This window comes from Eptesicus fuscus, chromosome 4, assembly GCF_027574615.1.
Source record: "Eptesicus fuscus isolate TK198812 chromosome 4, DD_ASM_mEF_20220401, whole genome shotgun sequence".
Taxonomy (NCBI): domain Eukaryota; kingdom Metazoa; phylum Chordata; class Mammalia; order Chiroptera; family Vespertilionidae; genus Eptesicus; species Eptesicus fuscus.
This window is the reverse complement of record NC_072476.1, coordinates 9,598,086-9,618,413: the sequence shown is the minus strand read 5'-3', so window position 1 is coordinate 9,618,413 and position 20,328 is coordinate 9,598,086. Positions and strand designations below refer to the sequence as shown.

Genomic DNA, 20,328 nt, shown 5'->3' with positions numbered 1-20,328 from the left:
TTAACCAGCTCTGTAAGGTTGAATAGTTAGGTTAGCATTTCCAAATTATATTTCAAGGAATTAAAAATCCTTCAGGGGTTTTGACACACACACACACACACACACACAAATGAAGGCTGGGTAAATAAATTTGGTAAGTGTTGGGTTAAATGAAGGAAGAAACTTCTGTACTGCGGGACTTATCAGGACGTTTATATGCAAATATGCAGTATGAACTTCCAGAAGTCCGAGGGACCCACACTCGGCCAGGCCCTGGGCTTTTTCCAAGAAGCATCTCTGGGGACAGGTGTTCCTGGCTCTCACTCGGGGCTTCGTGCATCTGGGCCGGGTTTCATGATTGAACAGATCTCTGATGAACATGGAGGGCTCACCGTTGCCAGAGACACAAATGGCCAGGGTGGGGGACGGCTGTGTCTGGAGTCAGGCGAGTTCTGAAGGCTGCACTCGGGATGACTGGGGTGGCGGGACCATGAGTCAGCACTAACCTGGCTCACTGTCTCTCCGTAGGTGCCTTAGGACCTGGCGATGGGGCGGCTTGGCGCTGGGCTCACGTTCCCTGTGAGCTGCCTGATCCTGGTGTGGGCGGCAGGCTCTGGTAAGTCACCACCTCTCATTCATTCATTCATTCATTCATTCAGCAAACATGTATTGACTGTCTACCTGCCAGGCCCAATCAGTGAACAAAACAAAGATCCCTGGCCTTAGAGATTACACTGTAGTGGGAGGAGACAGCCGATGACAGATGGCCCTAATTATAAGTTAATTCTAGGGTTGTTAGAAGGTGGTGGAAAAAGACGATACAGAGCAGAGCAGGGAGGACTGGGAAAGCGGGGTCAAGGGGAGGATTGCAATTTAAAACACGTGCTCAGGGGAGTCCTCATGAGTGACAGGCAGTCAAGCAAAGACTTGAAGGCGGGGGAGCATGCAGATATCTGGGGGAGGATCTCATTGGAGGCCGGACCGGAGCCGAGAGCCTGCCTGGAAAGCTGGAGAAACCAGAGGAGCTGGGGTGGGGCCGGGAGGCAGGTGACCAAGTCAGGAAGGACCTTGAGGGTTTGAGCAGAGGAGCGACATGACCTGTTACACAAATAGGGATCCCTTTGTCTGTAAGCACAAGGGTGGAGGCCGGGAGGCCAGGGAGGAGGCGCCGCAGTAAGCCGGGGGGCGGGGGGGGGGGCCTTGGCCCAGCAGAGGAGAGGGAGGGTGCTGGCTTCTGGGCCCTTCTGGGAGAGAGATTTGGAGAGATTGGCATGCGGGCGGGAGCAGGGTCAGGGATGACGCTGAGAGCTCTGACCTGAGCAACCAGGAAGGGCGCGGCTGTCATTTCTGAGAGGCAGAGGGATCTGTGCTTTGGGGATCGGGGAATCAGATGTGGAGAGTCTGAGATGTTTACTAGATATCCCGACTCTCCTTAACATGGGAAGTCCTCTATCCAGAGAACCAGTGCAAATGGAGGGCCGCGGTGCTGGGCCGGTGCCGGCCACTGGAGCAAGATGCTGGGCGGTCTGGAGCTGGGTGATGGCTCTCAGCCGGTCGGCACCCGATGTGCATATGAACTTCCGGAAGTCAGAGGGATACCAAGCTCAGCAGGCCGTGGGATTTTTTTCAAGACGCATCTCTTGGGACAGGTGTTACGTGGCTCTCACTTGGGCTTTTGAAATCTGCTCTGCCACTGAGTGGCTGGACGAAGCACCCCAGCCTCTCATCCCGCCCTTTGATATTGGCCGAACCCAACAAGGAGCCAGAGGCCACGGGCACCTGGGTGACAAGACGCTGGGGATCAGCCTCCTGAGCTCAGAGGGGGGAGGGGGGGCGGGACGGCACAGGGATAACCCCTCCCGCACGCCGCTGCAGGGCAGGTGCCTGTGGGCGGGTCGCCCTCCTCACACTGCCACGTACTTTCCCTTTAATTTGGCCAAAGGCAAGTAGGTGAGCTGCAGCGCATAAAGGTCATTGGGGTGTCCCCTCAGTGGGCCCTGCACCCCAGGGAACTTCTTCAGCTTCAGGAGCCGCCTCAGTGCAGCCGGAGGCTCTGTGAAGACCGGCACACGGCGGGCCCGGGACGGTGGTTCCCTTGCTTTGTAATGGGCTGTGTCTCCCCAGGGAGTGTTCCGGTCCGGCATCGGCCCACCTGCTTCTCCGACTACCTCAGCACCTCCACCTGTGAGTGGAGGGTGGGCGGCCCCACCAACTGCAGCTCCGAGCTCCGCCTGACCTACCAGCTGGATTCTTTGAACCCGGAGGAGTAAGCCTGTGCCAGCGGCGGCCAGGGGGGCCGGGGGCCGGGGGTGGGCGGGGAGAAGAAGCAGGGGGCGGTGAGGGGAGGCGGGGAGGTTGGCCTGAGTTCGCCTGGTCCCGGTGGTGCCCTGGAGTGCCGGGTGCTGAATGCGGTTCCCTGCGGTTCTTACTGGGCCCGGGTTAGAGCTGGGGCGCCGGGGCGCAGTGTGTGATACGGTGGGTGTGTCATGACGCTCTGACCGCACGCACCCAGGCCTGTGCATGTGGATGTGGGCGGAATATTGGACCGGGCAGTTCTCAGGCACTTAGTCTCAGGACTCTAGCATGCTCACAATTAGCGCGGACCCCCAAAGCGTTTGTGCAGGTAGCCTGTAGCGATCGCTCTGGACCCTGTTAGGAATGAAGCCAGGACATTTAAATCACAACAGCACGCAGCCATCAGAGCAGTGACCCCATGCAGGCCACGTGTTCTCTAGAGAACTCCCCTGCCCGCGTGTGAGGGAGAGTAAAGTGGCAGGTAGTTTTGTTAGAAGCTCCTCTCACCGACACCAGAGGTGCCCCCGGACAGCCCCCCGAGCCGGGGGAGAGGGCTGCTCCCAGCCTCCCTCCTTGACTTCTCATATCGATGAATTTATCTGAGAGGCCTTGATCGCACGGTCTTATTAAGACAATTGAAGCATGCACCTTTATTAAAGAAGCGAGGCAAGCAAACCTATGCTCCTGGCTTACGAAGGGCAGACGGGCCTCAGCTGATCTGAAGAGTGAGTTGGGTGGGGGTCTGAGGTATACCCCCCTGTCTGTAGGTTTCAAATTCCTCTGCTGACTGTTTTGGTGCAGATGAATCCTCAAGGTCCCCTTTTACTTTGCTGGACCCCCCAGAATTCATGAGACGCACCTGACATCATTATCTTGTTAAGCCTTGAGGCTGCTGGCTTCTCTGCTTAGGGAGTAAAATTGCCCCTTTCCCCTTTCCCTTTCCTACCTCCCCGCCCCCCCCCCCCCTTTCTGCATTCTCTCCTTAGGGGGGTGTTTAACCATTTGCTCTTGACCAGCAGAGTGTGTAGCGGGGACAGAAATGGTCTGGCTCTCAGAGCCCTGAATACTCACTGTCTGGTCCTTTACGGAAAACGTTTGCCGCCCGTGGCCTAGCCCAGGAGACTTGGGTTGGCTGTTTGGGGCGTCACGGTAGGATGATGTGCAGGGGCAGGGGCATGTGCCACAGTCCCCTGTGCATGGGAGAGGCTGCGCCCCGAGGTATGTTCCCCCACACACGTGCTGTAACAAAATCTTCATTGCCACGGTTCTTCCCTTTCGCTGGCCTTCAGGGATGAGCCGAGTCCTGGGACCGAGGCCGCACAGCCAGGGGTGTGTCAGAGCCCATGTGGGTGTGGTGAGGGGCTGTGGCAGCAGGGACGGCAGTCCTAGCCCACTGTCCCCACCACACACGCTGGCTGCTCTGCTTCCCAGTCCCCTGACCTGGTCCTTGAGGCAGGTGACCAGGAACTAGAAGAGCATGTGGTTCCTTGAGGCCTGTACGGGGACACCCATACGTGCACGACCAGCCTGACACAGCCCGTGTCCGCAGAAACCACACGTGTGTCCCTGTGAATGGAGAGAGCGCCGTGTGCCTGTGCGACATGCTGATGGAGAACGTGAGCAGTGGGGACATCTACCACCTGGACCTGTGGGCTGGGAAGCAGCGGCTGTGGAGTGGCTCCTTCAGGCCCGGCGAGCATGGTGAGCGGGGTGGGGTGGGGGGGGCGGGGCGGGTGCTCTAAGTCCCGGCCCTGGGGTGGGCCAGGCAGGCTCCATCTGGGGGAGGGGCCCAAGTGGCCTTTCCTTAAACTCGATGGGGTTCTTGCCCTGTCTGGGCCTTAGTCCTCCCATCTTTGAAATGGGTTGGGCTGAGCAGCACCAGGCCCCTTCAGCTCAGACAGTTCAACCCCTGAATGTGAGCGCCCTGGCTGGGTGTTGAGCAGGCTGCTTGGTGGAAGGCGTGCTTGCTGCAGACCGGAAACTGAGCTGGGAACCGTCGTCCACCCTCCCTTGACTGCTCAGCTGCTGCTGCTTCACACAGTCCATGGAAGGCTGACCTTATGCTGCTGCCCGGAGTCCCTGCCGGCATTCCCCAGGAGCTGGCTGGGGGTAGTGACAGGTGTTCAAAACACCATTTAGAATAGAACATGGTGGTGGGCAGGTCTGGAGTGAGGGTGAGTGTGTGAGTGGGAGAGTGTGTGAGAGGGAGAGTGTGTGGGGGTGTGAGTGTGGGAGGGCAGCTATTTGTTTAAAAAAAAATGAATTTTATTGATTTCAGAGAGAGGAAGGAAAAGGGAGAGAGAGATAGAAACATCCATGATGAGAGAGAATCATTGATCGGCTGCCTCCTGCATGCCCCCTATTGGGGATCGAGCCCATAGCCCGGGCATGTGCCCTGACTGGGAATCGAACCAGGTCCTCCTGGTTCATACGTCTATGCTCAACCACTGAGCCACGTCGGCCGGGCAGAGGGCCTCTGTTTGTGGGAGCGGGAGCTCAGGGGGTGACTGGGGCAATCCTGGCAGAGGAACTGCCACTGTGGCGTGCTGCTTCTCTGGGAACTTCTGTCCACTTCAAGGGAGGGGGTGCCATTTTGAGGGAGCCTCAGGGTCCTCTGTGGGAGGAGGCCGTGGGGATCGACTTTGCCCCAATGCCCCTAGGCCACTGACGGATGCTCACAGCCCCATTGCTGAGACCTGAAGTCCCTGGGCACACAGACCAGTCATGTCGGCTCAGTTAGTCTGCACTGTGCACCTTGGAGGACCGGTTGGCTGACCCAACTGGCAGTGTGCGTGCTGGGATTGTAACTGTTATGACTGAATCTGCGTGGTGCCTACAAATGTATGCAGAGGTGGTGTTGGCTAAAAACCTCAGTGGCCCGGGTTCCGAGGGTCCAAAAGCCCTCACCAGGCCCCGCTTCTCCCCAGTGAAACCCAGGGCCCCCGGAAACCTGACGGTTAACGCCATGGACTCCCACATGTGGCAGCTGACCTGGAGCAACCCGTACCCTCCCAACGGCAGCCTGCACTCCAAGCTCTCCTACCTGGTCAACATTTCAAATGAAGACAACCCCACGGAGGTGAGTGGCCACGTGGGGGTTCTGCACCACCTCCTGGGACACTGAGATTTCGGGAACCCTCTCAAATGACCGAGTCCCACCGTGACACCTTCACTCAGCATCGTCTCTATCCCAACCCTGACTGGTCAAGGCAGGCGTCTCAGCAGAGCTGACCAGCTTAGTAACCCTTCCCGCCACAGGAGGAGGCGTGGCTCAGAGCCTCCCTGGGACACAGTCCAGCCATAATTTAGGGCCGTCGCCGGGTCTCACTGCGGTGACTTCCATGTGACACTCGTGGCGGCTGATACTTGCCTTCCGGGCCCAGCAGAGCCGGTTCCGTTCTAGATGAGCCATGGACGCTTGCGCAGGCAGTGCTGGCCTATCAAGTAGATACTAGCGGCCGGACGCAAGGACACAGGACGGCGGGGCCGCTATTTCAGTTGCAGGTCGGGGTAGGGGTCACCCTGGGGCCGGTGTTCCCCCGAACTGGGTGCCAGTACCTGCCCTGCCACTTGCCGCTGTGTGATGCCTGTTTCCTCATCTGCAACGTGGGGATAGAGGACCACCCCCAGGGCTATGAGAGCATGAAGTGGATGGCACAGCGGAGCTCCATGCCCAGCACAAAGGTGTTATAAACATCCTCCTCCTTTTCTCCCGAGTGCCAGGCCTTGGAAACCCCGTCTTCCCCCCGCCCCCCATGCCCGGCCTGTAACCCCTCCGCCAGAGTGTCGAGGCCCGCGCTGAGCCATGCCCGTGTCCTGGGCCCAGACAGACGAAGCCCCCACGTTGGCTTCTGCTGCTGCTGCCTCTCTTCCTGGCACGCGGGAGCTGGTGATGCTCATTTCCATCTCTCAGGCGTGGTTCCTCCTTGGCCGTGGGGTAGGGGCAGGAATGGGGCGCACACACTGCGAGGCTCGGAGCAGGTGGGGAGAGGCGGGGCTTTCTCCATCAGTCCTCCCAGGTGCTGTGCCTGGTCAGGGTATAGGCTGGGCGGGGGGGGGGGGGGGGGGGGTGTGTGGCGAGATAAGGGTCCAAAGACATTTACTTATTTGCTTATCACGGCTGGACCCAGGTCCCAGGAATCTCTCCGTCGCTCGGCCCTGCTTGCTTCTGCGTTGGCTCCATTTTCAGGCAGGCTCTTCCCTCATGTGGCCGACGCGCCCAGGAGCTCCAGGCGTTGGTCCCAAAGCCACTGTGGGCAGTGCTCTTGTGTCCAGGTGATTCTCAGTAAACGTCCCGGGACCAGTTCGATGCTCACTTGCCTGGCTTGGGCCATTGGCCAATCTCGACCCGTCACAGGCTGTGGGCAGGAGAGAGGGTGCTGGCTGTGCTCCGATCGGCCAGGGGCAGGTGGGGTCAGCTCCACCCAGGCCTGATGGGGTGGTGAGCCGGAGGGGAGGGGAGGGAAGGCAGGGATGGATCCCCCAAGGAGACTGGGGACGGGAAACAGGGCCTGGCCGGGCTCTGGCAGTGGACAGAGTTGGTCAATGTGCCTGGGCTGGGGCTCATGGGCACGTAGGAGCTGGGGCTGCCCCAGGCCTCAGAAGTCAGGTCCAGCTTCTTGTTGGTGGGGCAGAGGCTGCTGAGACACCCCTCCCCACGTCTCAACTGGAGGCAGAGCTGGGCTTCGAGGCCAGGACTTCAACTCCAGAGCCGAGCTCTGGCCCTGCCCAGGATGGTCCTCAGACGCGTCTCCCCGAGGGCGGCCTTTCTGTTAAACACCAGCCCGCCACAGGCAGGCCCTCGCAGGCTCCGGCTCTCTCGTTTCCCCGGACACATTGCCCAGTCCCCGCTCTCTCCAGGGTGTCCGATTCCTTTGCTGAACCAGATCCAGCTGCTGCTGCCAGCTCCAACAGCTCAGGTCTAGAAAGAAAGGAAGACAGCGTCGTCCCGTCCCAGCCCCGTCTCCCACAGCCCCTGCCCCCCTTGTCCCCCCAAAAGCTCCGCTTCCCCCGTTTCTCCAGAACCTGCGAGGTTTTGCCTCCTGTCGTGCAGCCTCCCTCAGCTCCCTTCACACAAGACATTTCCCCCAACTCGCTCCCAGCCTCCAAGCCGAGCTGCAGCGGCCAGAGGAGGAGGGAGAGCCTGGAAGGGAGGGACCGGCAGGGGAGGAGCCCGAGGCACAGGGTTCAGGCCACCCACCTGCCGGCAGAATTTATCTTGAACAACAGATTTTTATTTCATCTTTTTTTTTTTTTAAAAGTAATATTTATATGACATAAAAAAATGTAAATGGTAGAAAAGGCTTAGGATGGAAATGTGTTTCTCTTCCAACCTCAACCTCCAGTTCCTCTTCCCAGAGGTTGGCCCCGGCTCTGCCTTGTGTGAGGAGGGAAGGGAGGCCGCTGGAGCCGGCAGAGGCCTGAGGTGTGTCCTTCCAGATTTACGTCTGTGCAAGCAGGTGTGACGTTCACTCAGCCTTCCATGGCTGCACATAACGCCACCACACACAGCTGCTTTAAACAGCTCACATCCGCTGCCCCATTGTTTCTGGGGGTCAGGAGTCTGGGCACGGCCTCGCTGGGTCCCCGACAGCAACCACGGCGTGGCCAGGGCTGTGGTGTCGCCTGAGGCTCACAGGGAAGGATGGCTCCTGGGCTCCTGTGAGGTAGGCCGCATCCGTGTGCCGTGGGCTGTTGGGCCGAGAGCCTCAGGTCCTTGCGGGCCCTTAGCTGGAGGCCACCCTCCGTTCTTCCCTCGTGGCCTTCTCCCACCAGCCAGGGGAGAGAGGGCGTCCCGGGGAGTCGGAATGACGGTCTCACATGATGTAATCACATGTGCGGTCCCACACACCATCACCTTTGTACGTTCTGTCGGTGAGAAACAAGTCACAGTCCTGCCTACACTCAAGAGGAGGGACCGCACAAGGGCAAGATACGAGGGGGGATCCTGGGGCCCTCAGTTTGTCAGACACCATTTTTTTTTTAACACGACAGGCAGCAGACAACACTAATCGTCATCTTACCCTGTCCACTCAGCTACAGTCCGGGAAGTCTTCCCAGTGGGCCGGGTGGGCGGGGCTGAGATTGGGGCCATGTGCCTGGGCCGGGTGGGCGGGGCTGAGATTGGGGCCATGTGCCTGGGCCGGGTGGGAGGGGCTGAGATTGGGGCCATGTGCCTGGGCCCGGTGGGCGGGGCTGAGATTGGGGCCATGTGCCTGGGCCGGGTGGGCGGGGCTGAGATTGGGGCCATGTGCCTGGGCCGGGTGGGAGGGGCTGAGATTGGGGCCATGTGCCTGGGCCGGGTGGGAGGGGCTGAGATTGGGGCCATGTGCCTGGGCTGGGTGGGCGGGGCTGAGGTTCGGGGGCATGTGACTGAGCTGGTGGGTGGGGCTGAGATTCGGGGCCATGTGCCTGGGCTGGGTGGGCGGGGCTGAGATTGGGGCCATGTGCCTGGGCTGAGTGGGCGGGGCTGAGATTGGGGCCATGTGCCTGGGCCGGGTGGGCGGGGCTGAGATTGGGGTCATGTGACTGGACTGAGTGGGCGGGGCTGAGATTGTGGCCATGTGCCTGGGCTGGGTGGGCGGGGCTGAGATTGGGGCCATGTGCCTGGGCTGGGTGGGCGGGGCTGAGATTGGGGCCATGTGCCTGGGCCGGGTGGGCGGGGCTGAGATTGGGGCCATGTGCCTGGGCCGGGTGGGCGGGGCTGAGATTGGGGCCATGTGCCTGGGCTGGGTGGGCGGGGCTGAGATTGGGGCCATGTGCCTGGGCTGGGTGGGCGGGGCTGAGGTTCGTTGCCATGTGCCTGGGCTGGGTGGGCGGGGCTGAGGTTCGGGGGCATGTGACTGAGCTGGTGGGCGGGGCTGAGGTTCGGGGCCATGTGCCTGGGCTGGTGGGCGGGGCTGAGATTCGGGGCCATGTGATTGGGTTGGACTTGAGGCTCTAGTCTAGAGAGCCCGTGAGGGAGCGAGGGGCACGGTGCCTCTGTCTGCGCTTGGGAAAGATCATCACGCTCCCTCCGTGCCAGGTCCAGTCCTAAGCACTTTCCTGCATCAACCCATTTAATCCTCGCAGCAACCCTGGGAGGCAGGCACTTTTACCCTCATTGCAGAAGAGGAATTGAGGTCCAGAGAGGTTCTGTCACTAACCTAAGGTCACACAGTCCGAAAGTGACAGTAGGGACCCTTGCCCTCAACTTACAGATGAGGAAACTAAAACTCAGAAAGGTTCCGATTCGCCCCAGTCATGTCATACATAGGGCTGGTCAGTGGGGGTAGGGTGGGCCGGTTTCCTGACCCATCTCACTCGAGTCCGGTCACAGCCATGGAGGTGCCAAACTGCCTGAGTTGGAGGAATGACCAAATACCAGGCTGGTGGCTCTTACACACCGTGGGGCCAGCCAAGGACAGCAGCCCGAGTGGGGGTGGTACCGCCCGCCCCCAGCTGTGCGGTAATGTCTTCCTTTCCTCCCCCAGTTCCTAGTCCGTAATGTGACCTACAAGGAGCCCACCCTCCGCTTCCCAGCCAGCACCCTGAAGCCGGGGGCCCGCTACCGCGCGCGGGTGCGAGCCTGGGCTCCGAGCTACAACAGCATGTGGAGCGAGTGGAGCCCCCCTGTCAAGTGGCTTCACGGTGAGTATCCGTGGAGAGTGCTGAGCAGTTAGAATCCTCCCCACTTCACGCTGTGCCCAGACACTGGCCCTGGCCGAGCGTCCGGGTTTCCGTCCTAGGACGCCTCCACGGCAGGCAACAGAGGAACCGCTGACAGGGCGCACTGGCCCCGGCGGGCAGGCGAGGCTCCAGGAGGTCCGAGCTTTCCCATGTGGAAATGTGCTTCCATTTGTGTAACAGCCCAGCTGAACTGTGCTGGTCTGTGGGTGGTCTTCCTCCCGTGGCTCCATCTCTCTCTAGGACAGAGATGATTAACCTTGTGTGTCATGGACCCTTGGGCAGTCAGGGAGGCCTGAGGACCCATTCAGAATAATGTTTTTAAAGGCATAAAATAAAGCACAGAGGGCTACAGGGGAAACTAGTTTTATTGAAATGCAATTATAAAATACCTTAAATATGTTTGTGATCTGGGAATATATGCTTCTCTGTTAACACATTAGAAACAGGAGCAAGGGCAGTTGTCATAAATACTGTCACTGGAAAGCGGGTGAGATAAGTGACGTTTTGTGATCTGGCAGCTGCAATGTGGTAGGAGAACAGCTGTGATGTCTGTTGGCAGCCGAGTGACTGATGATGCTCCCTCCATTCCTAATGGGAGGAAATGCGAGGTGTCAGAAGTGAGTGAAAATAAAGATGTCATTTCTTTCCCACCCAAGTCCCAGACCTCTGAATTCTGTCTGCAACCTTGTTGGAGGTCTGTGGACCCCAAGTTAAGGATCTCGAAGGGCCCTGCCATTGTCTGCATCCAACCAAAAGGGGAAGGGGAGCAGGGAGACCTCCCTGCTTCTTAAAAGCCTTAGCCTGGCCTGGCTGGTTGAACATTGTACCATGTACCAGGAGGTCACTGGTTCGATTCCTGTCCTGGGCACAAGCCCGGGTTGTGGGCTCAATCCCCAGTGGGGGGCGTGCAGGAGGTGGCCAATTGATCAATGTTTCTCTCTCATCAGTGTTTCTGTCTCTCTTTTTCTCTCCCTTCCTCTCCTAAAATCAATTAAAACATACACTTTTTAAAAAAGCCTTAGCCTGAAGTGACACATCATTCCTTCTCAAGTTCTATTGGTGAAACTGGCCACATGGCCACACGTAGCTGCAAGGGATTCTGGGGAATGTAGCCCTCACTTGTAGCTGCACCCCCAAAGCAACTCTTTGCAACTTGATCACATGGCTTTTGCAATAGAAATGTTGAATTATCTCACATAAAATGAAGTCTTACATGTGGACCTTCCCAGGTTCATATAGCAGCTCAGGGAACAAACAGACAGAAATCCTGCCCTTCTGGAACTGGCACTCGGGGGAGGGAGAGACAGAAAATAAACATACAGAAAAGAGGAAATCAGATCAACCCAGACCCAGGTGGCAGTGGGTCTGGAAGACAGTAAAGCAGGGAAAGGGGACGGAGTGATGGTAGAGAGGGCATGGGGGGAGTTTTTGGAGCTGGCGAGGGTGAGGTGAAGGAGGAGAGGAGCCCGCTGTGTGAAGGTGATAGCAGCTATGTGGTGCAGGCCCTGTTCTGAGTGCCGTGGGTAGTAAGTCGCGTGACCCTCACAACTCCCCGTGAGATGAGTACTATTGTTAACCCCAATGTACCGGTGAGGAAACAGAGGACCGAGAGTGTGAGGGACGTGTCCTGGGTCACCAGTGAGGACACGACAGAGCCAGGCTTTGAACGCAGGTCGTCCAGGGCCAGAGTCACTGCCCTTGACCTCTGTGCTTCAGGAAAGAGCAGCAAGTTCAAGACCCTGAGCTGGCACTGAGCGTGGAGGAGCAGGGGGCAGCAAGGGGGCTGGTGTGGCAAGGGCTCAGGGTGCAAGGGGAGGGCAGCAGGGGCTGAGGCGGGAGGGCTTGGGGGGGCCCGATCATGCGGGATCTGGGAGCCACTGTCCTGAGGCCCCGGTCTCCAGCCGGGGAAATGGAGACCCGGCTGTACTCAGCACGACGCGGGCTCACGGTTCCCTCCCACTTCCAGACTACGAGCGGCCCTGGGAGCAGCACCTCCCGCTTGCCGTCGGCATCTCCTGCATCGTCATCATGGTCGTCTGCCTGTCCTGCTACTTCAGCATCCTCAAGTGAGTCCTGGGCCAGCCCCCGGGGTGGGGAGTGGGCAGAGTCCCTCCTCATCTGTCAGCTGGCAGTCCTCGTTCAACCTTAAATGTTTATTGAGCGGCTACTGTGTGCGAGGCACTGAGGCAACAGCTGAAACAAAACCCACAGGACTCTGCTCCTTGTGGGAGACCGATGTCAGGTCTACAGACAGCCACGGCGTTTCCCACAGCAACCCAAGCGCTGAAGGAAATAAACCGGGTGCTGGGCACAGATGTCCTGGGCGCTGTGTCGGGGGGAAGAGTGGGGGTCGGGGTGGGGGATATTTGAGCTGAGGCCTGCCTGGGGGAAGGAGCTGGCCAGGGTGGGGCTGGGAGGGGCCTATCCTTGGGAAAGGGCGGTGGATCATGCCCGGGGTGTGGTCCAGACAGTTGGGGGTAGGTGCCAATAGACTGAGGAATTCTAGCCGATTGCCCTGACAGTCGGGAGACCTGGGCTCGGGTCTGGCCCTGGCGCTGGTAGCTGTGTGACTGGCTCCTCCTTTGGAGGCTGAGAGAGAGCGAGAACACATTTCGTCAGTCCTAAGAGTCTAAGAGAGTCTTGGATCACAGTGGGGTGGAGGTAGAAGGAGCCTGGTTTTCAGGAAACAGGGTGACTCAGAGCCTCAGTCCTCCCATCTCTGAAATGGGACTAGTGAGTCCTCCCTCACTATGTGAGGATTAGTGATGGCCGAGGATTGACTGAGCGAGTGTCCCGCACTCCGCTGGGCACACAGTAAGTGTGCAGGGGTTGCAAGCTTTCCTCTCCGTGTCTTGTCACTGACACCTCCTAGCCACTGTGGGCTGGTCTTTTCCCCTTCTCTGAGCCTCAGTTTCCCCATCGCCTGTCCTCCCAGCCCCACACACTGTCCAGCACTCCAGCCTTCTTGCTGTTCTTTGAACGCACCAAGCAAGTTCCCTCCAAACCTTTGCACTCGCTGTGCCCCTACCTGGAAAGCCCTTTCCCCTGCATCGCCATGACTCGCTCCTCTTCCACTTTCAGTCGCCACTCAGAGGCCACCTCCTCAGGGAGGCCTTCCTGGATCACACCCTCCATGCCTCTCTGTTCCTTTCTCTTCTTCGTTTTCACTCATGGCACCGGATGCCGTAATTAATGTCCTGTAGTTATTTCTGTCTGTCTCCTCTTCTAGGGGTCAGCTACGTGAGGGCGGGGCTTTGTCTGTCTTGTTCACTGTTGTGTCCCCGAGGCCTGGCACAGTGAGTGGTACATAGTAGGTGCTCAGTACGGCATGGTGACTGACTGAGTGGAGTTGGCGGAGGCTGATCCAGGGCAATCTGAGGACCTTCCCTCAGAGCTGACACTCCATGGCTCCAGGCCGACCAGGGGAGGGAAGGAACCTATTTCTCCCAGGGTCTCCTCGGCTTCTCAGGCCTCCCCTGGCCTGGCTCTCAGTGCTCCGTGGGGGACTGCTGATGGGCACACCCCGAATTCTCTGCAGCTGGAGTCCCTCCTGCTTCCCTGGGCTTGTTCCCACTGAGGACAGAGGCGGGGAGTCGGGAGCTCCGTTCTGGGTAGCAAAATGCTGGGGCACGAACCGGCTCCTCTGCGGCCAGCTGTCCCTCCAGCCCTGTGAGCCTCAGTCTGCTCATCTGTGAATGGGGTTGGCAGTAGGACCTGTCCCCTGGGCGTAGGGTGAGACCTCCAAAACCAATCAACATGGTCCTGACCCCTAGGAAGAACTGGCGATGTGATCATTTCTTTGGGAGGAGGGACCAACGCGCTTCCCTTTTCTTTTTCAGGATTAAGAAAGAATGGTGGGACCAAATCCCCAACCCGGCCCGCAGCCCCATCGTGGCGGTTGTCACCCGGGAGGCTCAGGTAGGAGAGTGGCTGGTCCGATGCTGTGGACTGCTCCTAGCAGGAACTAGGATTCAGGCGTCTGGGATGTTAGATACTCACTGGCTTTGGATTTGCACCCGAGCCGTCAGGAAGGTCCCAGCGCAGGTTGCTTCTGCAGCCCAGTGTGGTCATCGGGGGCCCAGAGGCTGCCCCCTCCCTCGGCTTCCAGAGCCACTTTTCAGCCTTGGGTGGGTTCCCTCCCTTGGGAGGAGACGGCCCCTGCGGTCACCTGCCTGTCGTCCCCTGGGGAGGAACCTGCACCCGGGAAGGAGGCCAACAGGCCAGGGAGAGGGGACTCAGCTCCTGTGTGCTCCTCTTACGAGCAGGAAGCTGCCGCCAAAGTGCCAGCCAGTCCCCTCATTTCTCATTGGCCTGAGTTGCATCACATGCTCGTTCCTAACCTTCACCTGCAGGGAGCGGGAATACCGTGAGGCCAGCCAGGCGGCCAGCCCTGAGCGGCGGCCCCGTGTGGTTTGCCTGAGCTCATCGGGGCTCTCTCGGAAGGAGGGGCGGGTGCCGGTCCTTCAGGTCTCCAGCGACCCTCTGGCAGGCTCTGGAGTCGGTGGTGCTGACTGTGAACCCTGGCTCTGCCACTCACCGGCAGAGTGGACTGGGTTTGAGCGAGTGGCTTAACTTCTCGGAGCCTCGGTTTTCTCGTGTGGGTTGTGCAGTGCTCATGTAACGGTTGGAATTCACCGAGACGGTGCATGTGAAGCGTGTGTCACCGGGCCCTGCACAGAGTCAGCGTCGTCCACGTGTCAGTCAGCTTTTGCTGTGCAGCAAATTATCCCGAAACTTGGTTGAAACGAGCCATATCTGTAGCTCTTGCTTCTGCAGGTCGCTCAGCAGTGGGGTCGGGAGGGGGATCTGGGCCGGGCAGGGCAGCTCCCTGGGCGGGCTCGTCCCCAGCGGCCTCACGCTCCGGTCCGGCGGTGGTCTGGCTCTCGCCTGGGCCGCGGAGTGACTGAGCCGTGTGTCACCCTCCCGCAGGCTGGCCGTGGGCACAGGGTCACATACCACCTTCTGTTGCCCAAAGCAAGTCACAGGGCCAGGCCAGACCCAAGGGACGGAGGAGCTGCCGACGACAGTGGCCATTTTTGCCTTCAGCCACAGCAACTTAAATTAGGGCGGCCTCACTCACTCCCAGGGACTGAGGCTCCGGGAGCTGCTGTGGCCTGGTCTGACCTCCGGCCCAGGCGACGGCAGGGCCGACAGTCCTCCCACGGCGAACACGGAGGCCAGGCTGGCGGGAGGCCTCTCCGCTCTGCTCATTGGCTGTCTCGGTGTTTCAGGTGCCACTGTCGGGGAAGACCACTGGGGGCCAGGAACCAGCCAAGTGCCCGTACGTATATGAACTTCGGTCAGAGCCCGTGTGGATTTGGAAGGGGGTGGAATTGGCGCAGTGGGCCCCATCTTGAGAGCGGGGTCCCTCGCCCCTCCATGTCTGCCTTCTCTTCCTTGGCATTCAGCACTGTTCCTTTGAAGGGTGCAGGGGGAGGAGTGGTGTGGGAAGGTGGCTGCTGGCGGGGCCCCTGAATTTCCCTGGGTGGGTCAGGCAGGTGCTGAGCCCCCTTGGGGGTGCACTCTGGCCTGAGCGAGGCTGTAGAGTCAAGTACCCGGGCAGCGGTGCCCGTGGTAAAGTGCTGACATAATTGCATACTGGTTGGCAAACACCACTATCCTACACCCTGAGGATGCCACCAGCACATTAGCCTCCTTAGCGCCGCCCCCAGGGCCTCTGGGCCTCCCACGGTGCAGTAGCTAAAGTTTAGACCCGGCACCACAGGGGACTCAGGACGCGGGGAGCCCTGGACCCGGCAGCCGTCCTAAGTGGGCATTCCCTATGCTGCGTGTTGATGTGTGTTTAAATCCATCATCCCTGACAAAGACTGATTTATTCAGTAGTCGGAGCTTGTAGGGGGCCCAGGTTAAGTGCTGAGCTCCAGGCATCCCGAAGGCAGCAGGGCCCTGCCTTCCAGGAGCTCCCGGGGCAGGATGGGGTAGATGGAGAGGCAGTGGTTGGAAAGCCAGGAGGCCCGTCTGCACTAGGTAGGCATCAGTCCAGGGTGGCTTCAAGCTGGGTTTTGAGGGATGAAGAGGAGTTTTTCAAATGGAGACACTGACCTGACCAAACTGCTTTTGCAGATACTGGAAGACTTGTCTGACGAAGCTCCTGCCCTGTTTACTGGAGCCTGGCGTGGAAAGGGGTGACAGTTCCTCCAAGGCGGCCAGGAGCGGGCCTGCCCAGGGCCCTGGACAACCAGCACGGCGCCCCGTGGAGGTCAGCAGCGCGGTCCTCTGGCCGGAGAGCATCAGCGTGGTGACGTGCGTGGAGCTGCTAGAGGCCCCAGTGGAGAGTGAGGAGGAAGAGCAGGAGGAGGAAGATGGAGGGAGCTCCTGCCCCTCGCCGGAGAGCAGCGGGGCCGGCTTCCAGGAGAGCAGGGCGGGCATCGCGGCCCGGCTGACGGAGAGCCTGCTCCTGGACCTCCTCGGGGGCGCGGACGGGGGCTTCTGCCCGCCAGGCTCCGGGGAGTCCTGCCTTCTTCCTCCCTCAGCAGGTGTGAGTGCTCAGAAGCCTTGGGCTGAGTTACCAGGGGAGGCGCCTCAGGAGGCCTCACTTCAGGGCAGGGAGCAGCCTTCTGACCCAGAGCGCCCCCCGGCCACTCGGACGCAGAGCCCAGCCGGCCTGGCTGTCGCAGAGCTGCCCGCCACCGTCATCACCGACAACCCCTCGTACCGCAGCTTCAGCAGCTTGCTGCGCCCGCCCTCGGGTCCCGGAGAGCTCGACTCAGACCCGCAGCTGGCCGAATACCAGGGAGACAGGGACCCCAACGTCCTCTCTGCTCCCCGGCCCTCTGGGCCACCCCCTGCGCTCCAGCCTGAGCCAGAAACCTGGGAGCAGGGCCTCCGGCAGTGCGTCCTCCAGCACCGGGCGGCCGCCCCCCCCCTCGGCCCCCGGGGGCTACCGGCAGTTCGCGCAGGCGGTGAGGCAGGGCTGCGCCCAGGGCGGCGAGGCGGGCGGCGCTTCCGGAGAAGCCGGGTACAAGGCCTTCTCCAGCCTGCTGGCCAGCGGAGCCGTGTGCCCAGGACCACCTGGGGCTGAGGCCAGCAGTGGGGAGGGGTGCTACAGGCCCTTCCAGGGCCTCACTTCTGGCAGCCCTGGGGTTCCTGCCCCTGCCCCCCTGTGCACCTTTGGGCTGGACATGGGGCCACCTCCCAGCCCTCAGAGCTCGCTCCTCATTGGCTCCCCGGAGTGCCCCGGTCTGGAGCCAGTGGCACAGGGAAAGGACAGCCAGAAGCGCCCGCTGGCCCTGGAGCAGGCCACGGCCCCCCTCGGGGACGACCTGGGCAGCGGCATCGTCTACTCGGCCCTCACCTGCCACCTGTGCGGCCACCTGAAGCAGTGTCACGGCCAGGAGGAGCGGGGCGAGGCCCACGGCGTGGCCCCCCGCTGCTGTGGCTGCCGCTGTGGAGACAGCTCCGAGCCCCTGGGGAGCCCCCTGCCAGGCGGGGTTCTGCTGGAGGCCAGCCTCCCTCCGGCCTCCCTGGCACCCCTGGGTGTCTCGGAGGAGGGCAAGGCCCCCCTGTTTTTCCAGCCTGGCCCCAGCAATGCTCAGAGCTCAAGCCAGACCCCCCAAATGGTGGCCATGCTCTCCACGGGGCCCACAGGCCTGAGTGCGTCCTAGGTGTGCGCCCTCGTTGCTGTGCGCGCCTCAGCCCTGCCTGCGAACCCCCCCACCCCCCGGAGGGCAGCCAGGCTGGCGTGGCCGAGAGACTCGGAGAAGCCCGTGTCAAGTGAGGCTGTCTGACCCCGGGCTGCAGAGGCGGACCCTGTTCTCAACACGGACAGCTCAGCGCATGCCACGGGCAGGGAGGTGTGGGAGCGGGGCCCACAGAGCCACCTGCAGGGACCCGGGGGCTCCGGGCACCTCGGCTTGTGAACGAGCTCTTGGCCACCTGATGGGTCCACGCTTCTCCAGCCACTGCCCGTCACGCCGCCCCAGGCCTGTTTGTCCACCTGGTCACTCGGTTGCCCACGTCTTGCCCGGTCCCGGGCCTCGCTGCTGCCATGTCACTGGACTGGACGCGGAGCCTAGAAACTAACCAAGCAACGGGGAGCGCCTCGGGAGGCTTTGGGGGGCTGATGGGAAGCCCGGTCCTGGAAGCGTGGTGATTAGCCCAGAGGTGCCATTCATTCAACAGCCTCATCAGGCCGACACGGAGCAGGATCTGGGCAGTGGAGGGGGCCTAGTCAAGCAGGGGAAGCAGAAGCACATGAAAAACCGTGATTACCACGCAGTGACAGTTGGCTGGGGCCCCTGGTAAGCGTGGGATCCCCGGAATAAACACACCCAGCTACCTTGGGGCCAGTCTGTGCCCCGCAGACACCGTGGCTGCAGCCACAGAGACCAGAGGGAGAGCTTCGCCCTGAGATCCGGCTGAGCTGGGCGTTCCAGACGCCGACACCAGGCACGTTTCGCCTGCACGCCGGCCCGGGCCTCACGCTGAGTAACGTGTGTTTGTGTGCGTCTCAAAGATTGTTTAAACCTAATATTGGTGTTTGCTGAGGAGGCTGGAACGGGAGGGGGTGGAGTTTTATATAAGTAAAGATTCTTTATCTCTTTTTTTACTTATGAAACAAGCATGCTGCCATTGTGAGTACTTTATCTTTATTAACTCATTGACTCCACACAGGGACTCAAGTGCAATGAGTTGGTTTAGGAGGGGATCCCAGGAAGCCCCCGTGGGGAGCGGGGCAGTGAGGCAGGGAAGGGCAGGAGGCAGTAGAGGGTGTGTTATCAAACAGCGCCAGCCGGCCGGCTGCTGCCTGATCCTGCCAGGGGCTTTGGAAAGCCATGCACCGTGTATGCCTAGAGGTGTCCCTGCAAAGTGGGGGTGGGGGCTGGGGTGTTCGTCCACCACTCCCCTCTGCCCCTGGTGGAGGCCACTGGCAGGGGCACTGGCAGCAGCTCCACGCTTGGCCAAGGCACACAGCTCGTTGGCAGCAGGCCCATGGCTGACCCCTGCATGTCTGTCACCCAGGCTCTGTGTAGGTGATGGTTCTGCACATCCAGGTAGGTGGCGTGATGGACTGGGCCTCCGACAGGCAGGCAGGGGATCGTAAGCTCCTAGGTCTGTTACTCTGTGTCTCTGTCACACTTTCAAATGAGAGGCTTGGCCGTTTGAGGTTCCTTCCTGCTCTGGCGTTCTACACAGAGCGCTAGAGGGGACGGGGCGCTCACTGCCTTACGTGCAGCCTGATGTTTGTCCAAGTGTCTCCTTTGTGCTGAGCCCAAAACGATCTCTTTAGCTGCTGGAGTCAACACACACACACACAACACACACACACACACACACACACGGTTTGCAGGTGGGGAAACAGCTCCAGAGAGGAAAAGGGATTTGCTAAGGTCAACAGTGAATGGCAGAGCCTGAGCTAGCCCTCTGGACTTTGCCTTCAGGAGCCTTCCTAACAAAACATAAGAATTAAAAATAAAAATAGCTCTTTAGTGCCAAGCAGTATGCTAAGTGCTGTATACCCACGGTGTCAGCTCTAGCAGGCAGGTCCGTTCATCCCAGTGTTACAGCTGAGGGAGCAGGCCCAGAGAGGCTGCGGTTTGGCCTAGGGTCACACAGCGAGGAGGTCCTGGAGCCCGGTCTGACTGCAGAGCTCCAGCCCCATGGGATGCCGTCTCCTGTGCAGCACGGCACCTATTCAGATGTCAGCTCTAACCCACTTTGTCTGAGCAGCGTCTCAGAAAACCCAATTTAAAAATTAAGCAGCAAACAGAAAATTCATTTGTGTGAGTGGTGGAGGGGCAGTAGGGTTGAGGTGCAACAGAATGGAGGCAGGAGTCACTGTTCTCTCCTCGGGATTTTATAAGAAGGAGACCCAGCTTGTCGGCTGAGGCTGATGTGACAGAAATAACTGGGCTTGGGGAGGCTGGGCTGGGGAATTAGAGAACCTCCCGTCTCTTCCCTGCCTTTAAACCCGCCCTCACAGGCTCACGGAAGCTGGAGAAAGGCCACTGTTCCTACTTCCCCAACCCCCTTCTCCAGCTTAACACGGGGGAGGAGGAAGCAGAGCAGAAAAGCAGGTCGCAGGAAAGCCCACGCCCCACCCATGTTTACTGAGCACCTACTACGCCAGGTACTGCACTGGGTGCTGAGGAAACAGTGGGATGAGCTTGCTTCCCTCCTGGACCTTACAGTTCAGTCGGGGAGACAGATATGAAACAGACAAAAGGAAAAATTGCAAACACTGAGGGGTGCTGTGCACCCTAAGAAAGAAGACTAAGAAGGGCTCCTGGTGGCTAACTGGGTTCAAATTTACCCCCCCCCCCCCCCACCACACACACACACAGACCCTAGCAGCAATAGCCATGCACAGATCTCTCATGCAAACTGCACCTCAGGGAGAAGCCTGCCCTGAACTGTCTGCCTGCA

At 60.0% G+C, this 20,328-nt stretch overlaps 1 protein-coding gene across 1 annotated transcript in view; it reads left to right on the top strand.

Annotated features, from left to right (window-relative positions):
* LOC114228405 (interleukin-4 receptor subunit alpha-like) overlaps positions 1–18,517 on the top strand; it is a 36,832-nt gene extending 18,315 nt beyond the window's left edge. Inside the window, 10 exon segments of the mRNA XM_054714551.1 lie at positions 508–595; positions 2,104–2,245; positions 3,824–3,975; positions 5,202–5,353; positions 9,747–9,903; positions 11,909–12,008; positions 13,782–13,860; positions 15,174–15,223; positions 16,027–16,821; positions 16,823–18,517. Coding sequence (XP_054570526.1) covers positions 526–595; positions 2,104–2,245; positions 3,824–3,975; positions 5,202–5,353; positions 9,747–9,903; positions 11,909–12,008; positions 13,782–13,860; positions 15,174–15,223; positions 16,027–16,821; positions 16,823–17,567 — 2,442 coding nt within the window. The 5' untranslated portion in view covers positions 508–525 and the 3' untranslated portion in view covers positions 17,568–18,517.
* Positions 18,518–20,328: the final 1,811 nt, after the last annotated feature.